The following is a 17370-nucleotide window of genomic DNA, read 5'->3' as shown; positions in this document are numbered from 1 at the left end:
AACAAATGAAAACATAGTGATGAATATTATATTCCATTCCATTCCAAATCCTACACAATGGACCTTTAGGTAAATGAAATTAGCTTCAATATTAAAATGCTACACAATATAACACACACAGTAATGAATGAATTGTACCACTGATACAGTACAGGTTTATTTGATGAGTAGGCTTCTTTAAAAGGTCCAGTGTGTAGGATTCAGGGGGATATATCAGCAGAAACACAGTAAGTAAGTTTTCTTTAATGTGTTATCACCTGGAAATAAGAGCTGTGTTTTCATTACCTCAGAATGAACCGTCTATATCTACATTTGGAGCCGGTCCTTGTCCAGAGATTGCCATGTTTACAGCAATGTTTCTGCAGTAGCCTTGAACAGACAAACCAAACACCCACTGTAGATAGGGCCATTTGCATTTTCTTGTCGGCATCCGTGGTTAGAAGACCCTTCGTGACGAGCAGTGCCGGAAAAACAGATTTTTATTATGAAACTGCTTTTTTTTTCCCCCAGTGTTTTTACTGACATTTTGGAAAGGGGAAGACCTCTGTGGATAATTCAGCTGGGGTAAAAACCTCCTGAACATCTTGATCTTAAGTTATCAGAGAAAAAAGGTGAGCACACATTAGCAGGCGCTAAGCTTACAGCCTGTCTCCGACATGCCAGACAGATTGTGAGAAACACTGATGACATAACACTGCTTTATTGTGTGTTTTTAGCAGTTTAAATCAACAGGTCTGTCTGTTATGAAGATGAGGAGACCTCTGCGGACAGTTTGGCTCCTGGTAAAAACCTCCTGAACAATGAACACTAAAGGAATTATAATCGGGAGAAGTTTCAGCTGGTTGATACCACTAAATCTCCCTAAATCTTACACACTGGACCTTTAAGTAAATTTAGCTGTAATGGAGTATTGTCCTCTGTAGTAGGGTAGTACTTCTATTTAAGTAAATGATCAGAGTACCACTTTTGGCTCTGGTTAATAAGGATACTTCACTGACAGGGCGCATGGGCCTGTACAGGTGTTCTGGTCTGTAGGGGTTTGAAAAGAAACTGCACTTGGGGGGCCTCTGTCGGCAGAGTCGAGTACTGCACCGCTCGCAGCAGGATTATAATAAACCAAGGCTAATTTAAAGTTTTGTCAGACACATGGAGAAACCACATTTTTTTTCTACTTGAGTGCTCTTTATTCAAGTAACTAAGTCCACCATGAGTCAGGAATCTGGAACAAATCCAAACAGCCAATACTGCTGAATAAAAATAGCCCGATTTTTTTTTTTTTTTTTTTTTTTTTTTACTGTACAGTGTTTAGGAGGATTGTTCATCGTCATCACAGTTTTTATTGTTCAGAGAAGCGTCACTCAAACTCTTCAATGTAAAATCCTATTGTAGCAAGCTGCTTGTGCCAAAACATGATGAATCCTTCATGAACACTAAACGAAAACATTAACTTTTAAAGTCTACACCCAGTTTCCTCTTCATTTCGGAGCATGAGTGGGAAAACGACTCATATGGCTCGACCTGTGTTGCGTAACGGCTCAGTCTCATTTGGTTTTTCTTTTAACTTTACGCCCACATTTTCCAGTTACTGTAGATGTCTGCGGTTTTTCTGCGACATGATTGGCTGGTTCGGCCTGGTAGCAGAGCGGATGAGAGTGTGTGTGTGTGTGTGTGTGTGTGTGTGTGTGTGTGTGTGTGTGGAGGGCTCTATAATATAACTTCAGCCCTGCTTGTTCGCTTCAAACCGCTCTGAACCCAGACACACAGCAGCAGCCCGGTGGTGTTTAATTTCCCTGCTCCAGCATGACCTCAGACATTACCACAGGTGAGTTTAACGACTCCTTGAGCCATTAGTTTTAAATGGTGATACAGTGATGGTGATCATAGGCCTGTGACAAACCGCCTAATCCTTTCAGAGGGGCTGTAACCTATACTTTCTGACAGTATGCCTGAGTGTTAGGTGGATACATTGGAGAGAGGAAAAAGCACAAAAGACTGACCAGAAATCAAAAACACCAGCTCAGGTTCATACATGTAACACCAGCCTAGACAATCGGGCTATAAGTAGCTCAGATATGGCTCCCAGTTTTTATAGAAATGGTCTGTTTTTGAGATATAAGTTATTCTAATGGCACTAAATCAAACAGCACTCTCTGCCAGGCTTTAATAGTTGGTACTTTTTCATTAATCCACTGCAATAAAATGTTCCTCCTCCCAGCACAAGCAAGAATATGGTACTGTAAATTATAGTTTAACCTCTTCAAATTCCACACTTGCCTGATCCTTTTTATACACCACATCATGTTGATGTGAATTAAAGCTAGACTGAGAGAATGGGCAGCACTTTTTTTTTTTTTTTTTTTTTTACACATTTTTGACCCCATGCTGTCCTAGTTGTTTATGTGCTATGTATTTCTGTATTTTTTTTATGTATATTTACACATAAACTATTTCCTGAAGGCTGTATTCTTTAACTTACCAAACTTTAACATTTCTGAATGTTTGTGTACTTATATATATTTGCCCGCTGCATCCTTTTTTACTACTCTCGCTTCTCCTATATCCCATAGGGAACTGTAAAAGCTTTATCATATTCATAAAACGGTGGGTAAACCGAGCTGTGGTCATCTGTTATTTAATGACTGTACATTTATTCAAGAAACGGCCAAAAGCGTTGTTTTATTGCAGCCTAAAGCATTGAACTTAGATTTAAAAATGTAATATTTATGTATCACAGTAAGCAGAGCAGGTGCTTTACAGGCTGTTAGATGTTTTATATGCCTTGTGGGATGTTGGGTTTATTTTCACACCTCAAGTTGTCAGATACAACCCACTGACATCAACGTCAGCTGCAGGTTTGCCTTTTATTTAACTTCATTGTCACCCAGAAGGTGCTGGTGTTGTAGGTTAGTTCTTATAATCAATGTTTTTGGTTGTGTTGTGTGTGAATGTATGTTTTGCTTGCCGAAGAAAACTTGAGATGATCTGAACATTTCCTTTCAGTGGAGTTATGTGGTTTCCCTCCGTGTGCTGTCACATTTTCCGCAGACTTGGAGCTGGAGCTGGGCGAGCTGCTGCAGGAGTTCCAGGATGTGGTGGAGGAGCTGAAGGCCCCCTCTCAAAGCAAACCTCACGCCTACCAGCGCGTCCTGCAGGAGGCCAAAAGTCGCACGGGGCTGGCGGATGACAGCGGGGTCGAGGACTCGGACTACGGTGAGTGAGGAACACACCAGAGCAGTGTTCCTGTGATTATGTTTGCTTATTGTGCAGAGTGTGAGGAAGGAAGGACATTGCTTAGTGCATCGTTTACTGTTGAGCAAAGTTGTATGGAGGCCCCATGGGTGCCGGTTGAGCCCTTTTTATCAGCCCAAACAACTGCAGCTTGACACTTTTAATTTGCATGAAATTAGTGGTACAAGAGGACACATCCCTGTACACTTCTATTAAAGTGGCTGTTTTGCTCATGACAATAGCTGTGTACTACAATGAACCGCAATTACGGATAACCTATCTTCTGTAATTGTCTGTTTTTTTCCCTTTTGCTACTGCTGTTGTGCGTTTGTCGATGGTTATGAGATAAAAGAAGAAAGTGTGTTTTCCTGCTCCCATGCGTCGTCATTATTGAAAGTATCTTGGCCCCCCGACGTTTCAAAAGCTGACACTCGGGAGTCGCTTAACAGTGAACACGCGTTTACCTTCATTTTGCTTTATGCTATTATCATTATGTGCAACTCCTGCATTGTGTTCGAATTGTTGTCATTGTTGTTGATCATTTGCATGGGCTGGCCTTAGCGCCTGTCTTCTGTTTATTATCTCCGCTCACCCCCCTCCTCGCCTCCCTCTCCCCTCAGGCAGCGAGGCTTCTTTGGGAAACAGTTTGAACACCAGCGAGGAGGAGCTTCACACAGCAGGCATAACGCTGGCACCGAAAGGTACTACAGACTCCCATCAGCCCATCTCCATCCAGATAGCTCTCGTTCTTACAGAGATCACTATCACTTTAGCTCAGATCACTATCACAGCCACAGAAAAAAAAACCTCTACATCAGGCTGGGAGCTCTTTTGTTTTTACACAACAAAGCTCCCGCCGCTGCGACTGTGACGTCTCAGCCACCCCCCCTACCCAACCACCCCCTTTTCCCAAGTCTCCTGCAGGGGTTATTTGTGCTGTTGTGTAGCGGTGAGTGTGGCTCAGGTGTGTGTAAATGAATGAGATCTGCTGCATCTTGTTGCATGCAGATGCACAGACGACTACTGTTAAATCTCAATGGATGAAAACAAGACGGTGTCATTAACTCTGTGTTTACGCCGAATACCTGAAGATGTTTACAACAGAGACCCTGGCAGGATCCATCAAGCTGTCTGGTTTTTTGCAGCCGCTTAAAATCTGCTTCAGTTTGTAGAAAAGAAGCTGAAAATAATTCTCCCATCGCAGTTTGCTTCATATGTAATTCTGGGATTTAGATTAGTTTTCAGCTTCTGGTCCAAAAGGAAATGCCATTGAACTGGGCCGCATTTCTCCACAAAAATGTTCCACTGCTGTTTTTTTTCCATAGTTTCAAATTCCTTTTCTTTCTGTCCTCTGCAGCCAAGCTGGGAGACACACGGGAACTTGAGAGTTTTATCGACATGTTGGACCGGGAGCTTGCAGGTGGGTATTTAAGAGAATTACACCCCCTATCACTCAATCTTTTCTTTATTCCTTTTGCACTTAAGCTGACAAGACAGCAGGCTGTGGTGTGTAATGGTGGCGGAGACCCAGATAGAGTGCATGTTATATTACACATTGAAAAATAAGAGACTGTACTACCACTCCCCCCGCTTCCATTTATCTCTGAGCACCTCTTGTGTGTAAATGCCGTGTCTGGGGACTCAGGTGGACTACCTACACGACCTTTAGTGATAATGGCATACTTGACTACATGAGCATCGTGTTCCTGCTATCAGCACTAAAGCAGTAGTGTTTCAGAGGGCCGTGAGCACATGCGTGGCCCTGTGCACGCACACAAGCCACAAAGAACACAACATACATCTGCTGCTATCAGTGGTCTTGACGCAGAGAGAATTAATGTTACAAATTAATCGTGACTCCCCCTGTATCCTTACAAGGCTCACCTATTAGTCAGTGTATGTTTGTGTGTGTGTTCTCGTATTCTGGCTCCTGAGCTTTAGTAGTTTTCTCTTCCTCTCTCTTTTGCAGAGATGTGAACACAGAGAGAAAGTGAGCCACGCAGAGCGGGAAGAAATGGACCGGGGGCGACATGGCTGGCAACCGCCGAGCAGACAGGCAGATCTACACCAGAGCAGATCTGAGGGAGCAAACGCTCCCCTGGCTGCTCCAGGGGAAAAGGTTAACATCAGAAATTAAAAGGGCACTCCATTCCAAAATGCAAGAACACCCTCAGACCCCTGGCGGTGCCGCGTCCAGCCGGCAAGACGACGTCCCCGCAGCAACAGATCCGAGATGTGTGACATATTCCCAAAACTAGACAAAGCTTCCATCTGTGCGGGCTAAGAGAAAATGCAGCCCAGAGTATAGAAAGCATGTTCGTGCCACATTTAAAATTCCTGTAAGTGCTATGCCAGTAAAGGGCCCTAAATCCTCGGTGCCATATTTTTTTTAAAGGAGGCCGTTACAAATTACAGATGGCACTTTAGTTTTAAAGTAATTTAAAATCCAAGGGGTTCAGATCTGCTGTGTAATATCAAATGTCATTTTGTGCTGATATTTCTAATGTACAGTTCCTGTTAATATTCATTTTGTATATATAAGCTGTTGTACAGATGAATGCACATATAAATAAAGCTACCTTTTGATGGGATTTTGCGTATATTTCATCTTTCTCTTGATATATGAGAAACTAAATTTAATCTAGCTCCAGATTCAGTGCAGAGACGCTGCTGACCTTGTTGGCCACATCTGATTCTAAATACACACACAATGTTGAAAGCCTGTCACTTCGCTAAAAACCACTCCTGACAGTACTGACAACAAATTGTATTCAGTGTGCCTACACCTTCACTGTCCCCTAAATTGACTGTTGCTACTGTCACGCCACATGTCTCAGGAGCCCTTCACCCATTCTCCTTAGTTTGTACCTATGCTTCCTGTATGTCTGTTCTGATTATGCTTTGAGTTTCACTTCTGCCGCCAAATCAGGAAACCCACAAACTGAGCTCAGACAACATGTGAAGACAGCTTAAAAAGGAAGTGCGTCAGTTGCGCTATGAGAAACAATGCTCATTTAGACTTTGTGCTGGAATTCGTTTTTGCGTGGGCTTTGACTCTGCTATAACTTATTACCACAAATCCGTGCTTTGAACTGAAGGAAGGAAATTGTCCTGCTTTGTTTGAGTCTCCTGTAAAAGAGTGTCTTAGCTGTTTCCTCACTGGGACTTTTCCAGCACGGCTGTGTTCATATTCTGCTGTCATTTCACTGTACTGAGTCTCATCCATTTACAGGTGTCTCTTCCCTGTTGTCAAAGCAACAGCGCTTAGAGAAGCAGACAAGGTCGAGGTGAATGTTGTGGTTGTAAGGCGTGATTTTTCATGTGTCTTGTGATTTTACATTGAGTGACATCAGCTGTATAATCCAGCTGAAGTATGCAAAATTATTTTTAGTCTGCTGAGTGGCTGCCAGATTTGAGGTGAGGAGTCGGCTGAATGAGGAACTACAACCAGCAGTCAGCAAACAAGAAGTATTTAGCTGCACGGCTTATTGTAATCACACATGAGACCCTTGTTTGAGGGTGATGAAAGCCAAGGAAAAGTTTTGCCCTCTCAGAAACAGAGATGTCATGGACCAGCAGTTTATTGAACTGTCATTGTTTTCTCCTTAAAAATCCCCAGGCAGCCGGTTGATACGGCCCGTCATCTATGCCACCAGCCCTGGTGATGTATTATAGTTAGACTGCTTGGGTGGACCAGCTTTTTGACATCATGTCAGTGGCAGTGGCCGCAGGAAGGAAGGCTGGACATTTAAGATACTGTCCCTTGTCTGTTTATGTCTCATTAAGAGACACTTTGTTCAGAAAGTTCACAGCTCTGAACTCCAGCCAACTATTTAACCCTGCTGACTGGAACAAGGGTTGGCCCTGGTTTGGGGAGAGACGTATTGTAGAGAGAGCAAATGAGCCTAAGATTTGACATTACTGTAAAGCAAAGATAAATAATGGGAACAGAAAGGGACCGAAAGGGAAAATGAGATTGTTCAAACAATGGGGAAATACACAGGGGTGGTATAAAGTAACCTGCTCCTCCTGTGTTGTCTGTTCCACTTAGAGAAAGGCGAGGATGACTGATTGAGGCCACAGCTGTTCAGCACGGTAACAAACAAAGTTTGCTCTGACATGATGGAACTTCCCTCACAAACTAAGGGCACATCCTGTTTTCAGAGGCCGGGGGCAAGTAACTGCAAGAATGCAGGAAAATGTGATGGTGTCGTACAGATGAAACTAAAAAGGCATTTGATTTGAATTCTCACTTTGTGTGTCCCACGGTGGTTTTGTAACAGCATGTCTCAGATCTGCAGCTCTGCATCTGGTCTGGTACTTGACATTGCTGGCACACTTACCTGCTCTAATCCACACTGTCATTTCATTGTACACAAAAAGTCGCCGGCAACTAATTATGCTGTATGATTTTCATTAGATTGCTCTTCGGTGGGATCTGATGTAATACCTCAGTTTGTCTTATGGGAACAACTCCCTATTGTTTAGCTAATTACTGTGGGACCAGTATTTGATTGGCAGCGCACCAAAGTGAGAGGCCAATGTGTCAGCCAGTTGCCTTGTTTAGATAACAGAGTAAATGATGAATGAACTGAGTTCATTAGCCGATAAATTAAAATGAATTGATGCTATGATGAGACGGTGAATGGTCTTGAGAGATGAAGACATAATAAATATCATGTTGCGCCTCTTTTCGGCCCCTCACCTATAGACTCAGGCATCTTGGTAATAAATGTCACATAGACTTAAAATCTCTACACACAATGCTGATTTGTTTTAAGCTAGTTAGCAAGCTAATGAAGATGTAATTGAGTATAGCAGAAAGGAGACACTTGTTATTATCAGACAATGAGTAAATGAAGCAGAGATATGGCTTGTGCAGTGAAGCTATCATGGCCGAGATGAGTGCAGCATGCAGAGCACGCAGTCTTCTGTCATCTGCCTGATGAGACACCGGAGCAACGCCTCTCCCCTGAGAGCTCCCCAAATGGTCCAGGCTAACAACGCTCTCCCAAGGAATTAGCTGGCTCAACCGCCCAACACACACACCCAACTAACCCTCCAACACACACACACACGCACCGAATTGTCAGATTCTGACTGGGTCTTACGTAACTGAGGCCAGTCCCTGAGCCTGGATCAAGGACTCGGATCACTGCTTTGTTATTCTGCACAAACTCACAAAAGGCAAAACGGGGAGCTTGAACCATAAAAGGACTTGATGATGTGAAATAATATCTCTCATGTGACACCACTTCAAAGTCATGTGAGATATTCATGTAAGCCATGAATACAGTAAAACCACTTTCAGTTATTTTTATATCATGACAACAACAGGACTGTAACAGTCTATTGCTTATTTTTTAGCCACTCTAGCAGCATGTCTCTAGGATGCAAATGTCAGTCTGTTGGACGGTTGTTTAGTAGGTCGGTCCACTTCTTATGTTTGTTGCACTGAAATAACCTGAAACCATTTTACTTTCTTTACAACTATGAGATGGTTTGCCTGGAAATCCATGTACAGACATTCATAGTGTCCTTGTGACTTTGGTGATCTCATGATATTTCCTCTAGCGCCACCATGAGGTTTACATTTTGTGGTTTTGAGTGAAATGTCTCAAGAACTGTTGAATGGATTGTCAAGAAATTTTCTACAGAAATTCATGTTCTTAACACATGAATTGTAATGGCCTTAGATATGTCCAGAGCAAGCGACAACCTATGGGGCTGAAAAAAAAAAGCCAACAGAAAGTGCCAAAAACTGCAGTTCCTCTAATGGCCACTTGAGGCCCACTCAAAGAGTGACTCAATCGCCACAGACCCTCACGTTAAACTTTACAGGAGAAGTAATGGGTGTATGGTAGCTAGATACTGGATCCTAAGATGGCACCTATTCAGTCCAGTGGAACTGCCCGCCTGCATTTATGTCAAAAAAAGTTTCTAGCTTCCAGGTTTACTTCTGTTGTATGTGGCCCACTGAATATGCATAGCAGTGCTTCCCTCGTTGTCCCTGCCTGTCAGTTCCCACTCATAGTCTTTACATTATAATGAAGTCATGAGTTTTAAAAACACTTTTCTTGGCTCGAGGACAGTTTCACAAATAGGAAGCCTCCATGGATCAAAAATAAATGAATAAAATAATAAATAAATAATAATAACAAGTCATAATTGGCTTTATTTGCAATTCGAAGTGTCAGCGGTTGTGTCTTTTCTAGTGGTGGCCCTACAGGGAAAATGCTTTATGCGCCACAATGGATTTTTTCGCAGCAATACCATGAGTGGCCATGGGGGAAAATTGGAAGCAAGGCTAAGCTGCTTTCCTGGGACCCTGATTTGTATATAGCTCACCTGCTTAAATGTTATTAAGGGCTCAAAGTTAAGCATAATTAAGGGCACGGCCGCTTTGAGTAACAGGTTGGGGCTGTCTATTGACAAGTTGCTACCATGACAAGAACATTGGTTAGGTAATGTAATCGCGCAACCCCAGATTTTTCCAGAGTAGGTGTAGCCGTTATTTCAGTGCATGAGTGTTAATTGTAACATTTTGATCACAATTTGGTCATAATAAAAGACCCTCTAAGGAGTCATATATTCTTTCTTTTGCAGTGAGTAGCAGGAATAGGCATGACATTTATTTTTCTGCTATATGAAATGGGTAAAATCACATTTCATTGTAGTGCTGCGTGAGTGTATTGCTTTACTCATGTGTCTAGTTGCCCTGCTGTTGCGCTCGCTTTTTATCTTGAGCCTACTGCTCTGGGAGTGTCAGCTGACACACAGTGACACAGTTACTGTTAGCAACACATGGCTAACATTTCCCACCGGTTATTACTGGGATAGAGTCAAGCTCTTTCAGTATCAGTGTGAGTTTGTAAGGGCCGTTAAACGACTCTGTGTCAGATGTTAGCTACTGCTGCTGCGTTAGCTTGTGCTTACTGGGCTGGCGTTGAACAGACTAGGAGGAAAGCAGCTCCGAGAAAAGTCCTTCAGAGCTGCGACTTGTGTAACGCTGGCAGCAACAGAAAGTTTTCTAAATTTATGATTTAATAGGCTAACTGAAGCCTGATTGTTAAATGAATCAATTTCATATTGCACTTGTTTTCCATTTTTGGCCAATTTACATCCTATTCTTAAACATTTTTACTACTTTTTGTACTTGAACACTATAAAAATCTAATGCGAGTACTTGAATATGGAAATTACTTAAAATGCCCATCCCTAAGTAAATACATTTTGTTTTAATGGTTAAACCTGTGTTTTGCTAGAGAAAATTAGCATTGCCATTAGCATTATCACAGTTAACCATTGCTGTAAATGCAATGTGCTAGCTAAGTTAGCAGCGAGGGTTAAGGTTATCTCCACCATCTTGTCCAAATATGGTCACTTCTGGCACCAAAAACCATTGGGTGATGTCACCATGATTACATCCATTGTTTCATAAAGTCTATGACCATGACAGTACCATCCTCAGGTCAAAATTTCAGTTTGCCCAATAACGTTACTTCCCTTTTGACTCATAAGTAATGACATTATTTCCCATCAGCCTTAGCTTTACTTTTTCTGTAGTGCTAATTAGCATACGTTAGCAAGCTTATGTGCACAATTAAGATGTAATCATGGTAAAAATTATAGGTCTACCTGCTAATATTTTCATTGTGAGTGTGTTAGCATGTTCAAGTTAGCATTTAGCTCAAAGATTCGCTGTAACTAAGTACAGCCTCACAGAGCCGCTATAACATGGCAGAAGACATAGCACTTTTGGACATGGTAAATTTTTGTAATGTTTGTATACTAATTGAAGAATTTATTTTAATGATGCAAGATTAGCATTGTGTGTGCTTTTTAATTGATCATACTTAGCACATTGGCCTGTTTTTTTGCTGTGTTAACAACAATTACTGATGTAAACAAACCTTTCACAGCATCAGAAAACATGAATACCTTCACGTCCTCTGTGGATCTTAAAGTGAAATAGACTGACTATGCAATACTCGAGTCATTCAGGAGAAAAAAATCACTACTCTCTCTTTTTACAGTCGTCAGTGCCATGGAAACATTGTCTTATTTGGAATTTGTGGTTGCTGCAACATAAATATAAGTCTCTACCTATACCCCATGTCATTTCCTGTTTTGGTCTCTGACTCTCCAGACTACATTGTATGGACAGGAAACCGGTATAATTACTTTCAGAGGAATTCACTCCCAAAGAATGTGACTCATCCCGCCTTCCCTGGACTTCAAATAAGCTATTACATCACTGCTGACTGGGAATTTCTTGACGCCACTTCACCCTTCCTCTTTCAACTCAGACAGGCAATTTACTTGAAATCATTACTGAAACCCAAGAAAACAACCTAGAGTGAATCAAAGAGCTCAAATATAGTCATGACTCCGCTCCTGGATTATGGAGAGCCTCTGTATTTTAAATAATGTCCAATTTAAGTGCTAGTTATATATTGAACACTGGTGAGAATAGGGAGTAAAAACAAGCTGCGAGAGGATGCGGATGTGTGAATGGAACTGACAGTGAACATAGTTTTAGCAAATGCCATGGGGTACCTAGTGGGCAGGAAAACTATTCTTTATTGTAATGTACCAAGCTGGTAAGCTGTCAGTCACACAAGGAGATCTCAGTGCATCTTTACAGCTGTGAAAATGTTTCCAGTGTGTTAGGAGTTTCAGGAGAGCGAACAGAAACAAACGTGTACAATTTTTAAGATCCAAGAGTTGACTTGAGAGTTGCCTGTGGTACCCAAACTGCCTCGCTGCTGAATTTTCGATGTTCTTCAGTGGTGTGAAACATTCTTTTGTGGCTGAGATGATACTTCTTTCTAATCGATTAGCTGACATCTTTCTGCCACAACTAGTAATAACACAACAAGAATTTTAAATCTCTTTTAAAGCAGGGCGTGTGACAATGCATTTCTTTCCAGTTTGTATTATGTGTGTGAGCACTGAATGCCAATGGACCTGCATTTTGAGATACGGTGGGATTTAAGTTAGATACCCATCAGCAAAAACTATTGCATCTTTAAAAAGAAATTTGTTAAAGTTTTATAAGGTCAGGCGTTTATTAAACTTTCTGATTAAGTATTAACAATGTCTGGGTCTATTTGGGTTAAAAAAAAAAAACTACCATGCAAACATCTATTCAATTTGTCAGAGAAATTGGAGAATTCACTTCACAGGACTAACATTTAGGCATCACTGCCGAATGAATGTCTCTGCCTCTCGGGGCAAAAATAGGCTTAACTTCAAAGGATGTTTCCAGTAGTTTTCACAGAAAAAAAATGGTGCAGATTTTTTTAGGGAGTAAGCTCAGATATTGAAGTCAAACTCACTGTGTATTTGATCTGAGAGATCTGTGAAAAGCCTGGTAGCCTGGATTAGCACTTAAGATCAAATTGGTGCCACTGAAAGTCATTGTAATGTGATCTAAGTGATAAGATACTTTGGGAAGTCATCTGGGACTCCTCTGTACTCTGTGCTGGAGCACACAGGCCAGTGAGTTCAGACACATAAGGTCCACTGACGCAACCTTCCCCTGCCACCAGTAACCCACATCTAAGAAAGGCATTAGTGGACTGCCATCTGATGGTGAACTCCAGCTGATGCAACTGAGAGATAGCGGGGCCCGGGCCTGGCCTCAGCTGGCGAGGAACGACTTTGCAAAATAGCTCTGAATCTGCGAGATAATACTGTCAATAATGAGGGCAGTTAGGAAAGGAATGAAACATCCTAGAAGTTGTGAATCATGCCATGAAACTTCTTCTCCGATCCCACCATCAGAGCTGGACCAACAGGAGGGGAAAAAATTAGCCGTCAAGGAGCATCTCGTGGTAACAGGGTTTTCTGGACAGGAAACTAGAATAGATACCGTGCAGAGGCTTAAAATGTGCTTGTTGCCTGCTGTTGTTACTTCCCTCACACACACTGGGAGGGTGCAGGCTTTACTCCCAGCAGCCTCAGTGGTATCTCCAGGCCATCCATCTTACAGAGGGCAGATCATTATGTAGTCGACAGGCAGCTTTAGGCCGGGGGCAGGTGGGACTGCTTGTACTAGATGAACTATAGGCTGCTACTGTTCTTCACTGGACCTCCATAAAAACCAACCCAGCCCCTTTTACTATTGAATAGTACATTACATTTGAGCTCGTTCTTTTCTTGTGACGTGGCAATAGTTTGTTGCACCCAAAGCTGCATTTAAAGGCTCGTGTTGGTGTTACATCATCTTTTTTTATTTTAACAACAAATCCCATTAAAAAAAGACTGAAAAACCGCAATGAATTTATCCTGCTAACAAGTGCTGTCTGTGCAGCCACAGCTTGTAGCTTATGCCTCTGTGCTGCAGAACTCCATCGCCATCCAAGAACCATTAAAAACACATAAAACAGCCACACCGTTGGGCGATACTCTAGTTTGTTTTGACACGAATCTGCAGCAGCGTTTTCTCTGGACAGTAGCTCCATGTTGGGCAGGCGTCACAGAGCATGCTGGGGCCGTGCTGTGGCTCCTTGCTTTGCTGGTTTGACGAGCCGTGAGGAAAGTGCTACTGTCTGTGCTCGTTGTAATTAAAGAATATGTCACCCAGTGCACCAGTCTGGCTCTTGTTTGGCTCTTTTCTCTGTCTTTTTTAATAGTTTTTGGACGGCAATGAGTTCAATGGCGCAGAGGCATACGCTACATCTGGCTGTGAAGTCAGTAGTTGTTAGCAGGATAAATTCATTGTTGGTTTAGGCCTGTTGGTGGGATTTGTTGATAATACAATAAAAGATTAAATATGCCGGCCTTATCCTTTAATGCAAAAACTGTGTGATGCTTTTTTTTTTTTTTTTGGGAGGAACAGAGCACTCAAATACAGCATTTACAGAGATGCTCTCTTGGATTGCGATGCTCTCTCATTAATCATTTTGTGGAATGAAAAATATACAAAACACTACTATCAGCACCAAGTCCCTGGTCTCACGCCCACTGAAAATGAATGTTATGTTCTATATTCATGAGAACCACAATAAGATACAGAAAGAATAGATATTTTATTTTTGATTACTCCAGTTTGCGAGATTATAAATACATTCTATGGACATAAACATAGAAGTAACAGGGCATCTTTAGTAATCTGTACAATGACACTGAGATAACAGAGATTTTTCATGATGTATTTGGGCTCAAACACCGTTGGTTTTTGTTGATTTCAGTCCTAGTTTCTAGTGAAAAATGTGTTACAATATCTGGGTTGGATGCCACCCCGAAAAAAAAAGAAAAAACTCCAGTGCATGGTGGTCCTTGTTGGGGAAAACCTGAAAATATGCCAGTGATTTCTCTATGCTCTGTGGGTACAAAACAAAATTGTCAAGAGTGTGTTTTTCACATGGAAATAATAGATTATTGATGTTTTGACAGAATGCAGAATGATTTCCCCTTGGAGAAAAACAGGCCATTTCAATTTAAGCTACAAGAGTTTTGGTTCAGTGACTGGTTTCTACTCTGCTTCCCAATAAGTAATGTCAATTAGCGTCTTAGTCAGCAGAGAAACATAGAGTAACTCAAGAAAATTACACCTTAAATGATGGGAAATGAACGAGCAGTCACCATTATGGCACTTACAAAGTAGAAGAGAGAGAAAATGGGCAAGTCGTGTCCGTGTGAGACAGAGGTAGAGCCGCTCAGATTGCATTTTGTGTGAGGCAGCATGAAAAAAAAAAAGCCCTGCATGAAAGAGGAAAGAGAGAGCAAAGACGAATGAGACACAGGAAGAGAGAGATGAGGGTGAGGGAGAGGGTGAGAGGAAATATAGGTAACAACACGTTCACTGCGGTAGAAATAAAATCCTCAATTTCTGCACACACACACACACACACACACACACACACACACTCTCACACCTGCAGCTCTCTCCCAGCGGGTGGCACTGTGTAATTTGGCACATCCATTTCCTAGGCTGGGTTTGTCTTCCGTGCTGTCGAGGCAGTCACAAACCCCATCGGGGTATTCCAGCCAATCCTTGAATGATGTCACTTTGGAAACACACTCGCTGAACTGCAAACAAATCTCGACTGTGGAAAAGTGTCTCGCTCGTAACTGTCCCATTTCTCTACCGGTGGTGATTCTCGTCATAGGAAGTTTGGACTAATTTTCATCCAGCCTTCAGGTGTCTGATTGCTGAAGGAGTCTGACCCCGTTTTCTCTCACTGCACCACACCACCGCACTTTCCATGGTCTTCCCCTTTGGTCCGCCACTTAATTATGTGGCTCTTCACAGGGCCATGTATCCCAAACCGTGTCCCCAAGGCTGCCAGGTCTACCCCTGCCAATACTCAGTGACATCTGCTCTGCTTTAACAGCATATGGGAAAATTACATGGCAAAAAACAAGTTGCCCTCCCATGACATTTCTTCCCTTTGATACTTCACTCTCAACTCCTCCACTCAATTTTAGCCCTGTGCCACTGCGTGTGTGTGTGTTGGAGCCAATGGAAACTGACCTCCCAACACTGCAGACGGATCAGACCAGGGGACTACTTTCATTTGATTCATATCCTCTCTTAAAGGTACGGGTCACCCAAATAGCAAAAGACAAAAAAAACACAATAAATAAAAGGCAAAGCATATTTTGAAAAAAAAAAAAAAAAAAAAATAAGCAGCCGCATCTGAAGGCCTTGCTTCTACTAAATAATGAATAGATAATAAATGGAATGATGCATGAGATATTTGTGGTGCTAACATCATTAAAAATACATTTAAACCTGACTGATTTTGGCCACACAACACTGACATCAACTTAACTTGATAAGATGAACTTGTTGGTGAACAGTTGCTTATTTACACCCCCACGAGCACCTTTCATTTACAATCGTGTTTCTGGCCACCTGATGAATGTAAGTCCAATTTTCCCTCTCATTTTAGCTTTACTTTGCTCTGCCCTAACTCCTGAGGGAAATATCTGTCTCTTAGCTGCTAAATGCTGCACTATGCTCACCAGCTGCTCGCTAATTCTGTCTGTCTGCTGTTTGCTGTTGGACAGGTAGCGCATAGTGAATTAGTGGCGTTTTTTTGCTTAAACCAACTGTCTGCTGCATCTCAAAATGACACTGAGAGCAGTGAAAGGAACCAAAAAGGTTGAAGTTGGAGGCCGTACACCAAAACAAAGAGCTAAAAGATGCTAAAATGATACAGTGAAAGTAAGAGTCTCAGATATTTGCATTTTTCCAGCGCTGTGTCCCTTAGATGCCTGCTGCTTACGGTACCTAGGTACCTTGACCTCACCTGAGCGCTGTGGGGGTACACGCCCACAAACCCAAACACAGAAAACAAGACAAGACGAAAATACAGGCAGATGGCAGACACTGCAGATAAATACAACACCAAACACTTCAGGTCATAAGTGATGATTGAGAGGGATTATTTCTGAGTCTATACATTGTTTTTTAGAAAAATCCTGCATAGTGTATCTTTAAAGAATTCAACAACCTGTCTTTTCTGAATCTGTTCCTGTGACTCTGAATAATCCACAGACCTCGCTGTGAATAGTTTTTATCGAAACTTTCTACCAAAGAAAAAGTCCCTAAAACCAGCTGAACTTGCTCATAGAGGAATGTGTTTTAGAGAGGACCTTTTTTTTCCAGGAAATAGATGTAACATTTTTTTCTAAATGTCATATTTCAATGCTGTGAGCACCACAAATGAAACTCCATCTCCTTTCACTGTGTTGAGGTGGCTGCAGAAAGTGCCTAGTTTCTCAAAATCTTCCAAAATAAAAACCAAACCTTTCTGCATTGCTCGATTCCACATAAAAAAAACATGTTTTAGAGTAATTTGGGTGACTCAAAACTTTAAGGACACACTCTAATAAGACAGGTTCGCATCCATTTCGAAGTCAGGAGCATTTTAAACATTTTCTGGCTCATCATAATGCCATAATGTTTGTTCATCTCATGCCAGACAACAAGCTGCCTCTGATATTATTGCTACTGAAACCGTTTGACTATTTGCATAGCCTGCTCCTTACATAAGCACAGAGACATTATTAAATGTTTCTGTATGTGTGAGACAGCTCCACATTTCTCTCTTAGTGGCAGCGGCTCGGATGAAGACGGTGGCTGATTAGGAGGTGAGCCCCATATAAGGCAGGATGAGCAAAAAC

General features: G+C 41.9%; 1 protein-coding gene across 1 annotated transcript; it reads left to right on the top strand.

Moving 5' to 3' along the window:
- Positions 1-1668: 1668 nt before the first annotated feature.
- Positions 1669-5819, top strand: si:dkey-27i16.2 (regulator of cell cycle RGCC-like). Its single transcript, XM_050042266.1, has 5 exons — positions 1669-1822; positions 3046-3210; positions 3849-3929; positions 4586-4648; positions 5198-5819. Exons 1-5 carry the CDS (start codon positions 1801-1803, stop codon positions 5203-5205), a joined length of 339 nt encoding a protein of 112 aa, XP_049898223.1. The 5' UTR covers positions 1669-1800; the 3' UTR covers positions 5206-5819.
- The last annotated feature ends 11551 nt before the right edge of the window (positions 5820-17370 follow it).

Source organism: Epinephelus moara, chromosome 4, assembly GCF_006386435.1.
Source record: "Epinephelus moara isolate mb chromosome 4, YSFRI_EMoa_1.0, whole genome shotgun sequence".
Classification (NCBI taxonomy): Eukaryota; Metazoa; Chordata; class Actinopteri; order Perciformes; family Serranidae; genus Epinephelus; species Epinephelus moara.
Note: the sequence above shows the minus strand (reverse complement) of the source record. Positions and strands in the feature narration are given on the sequence as shown.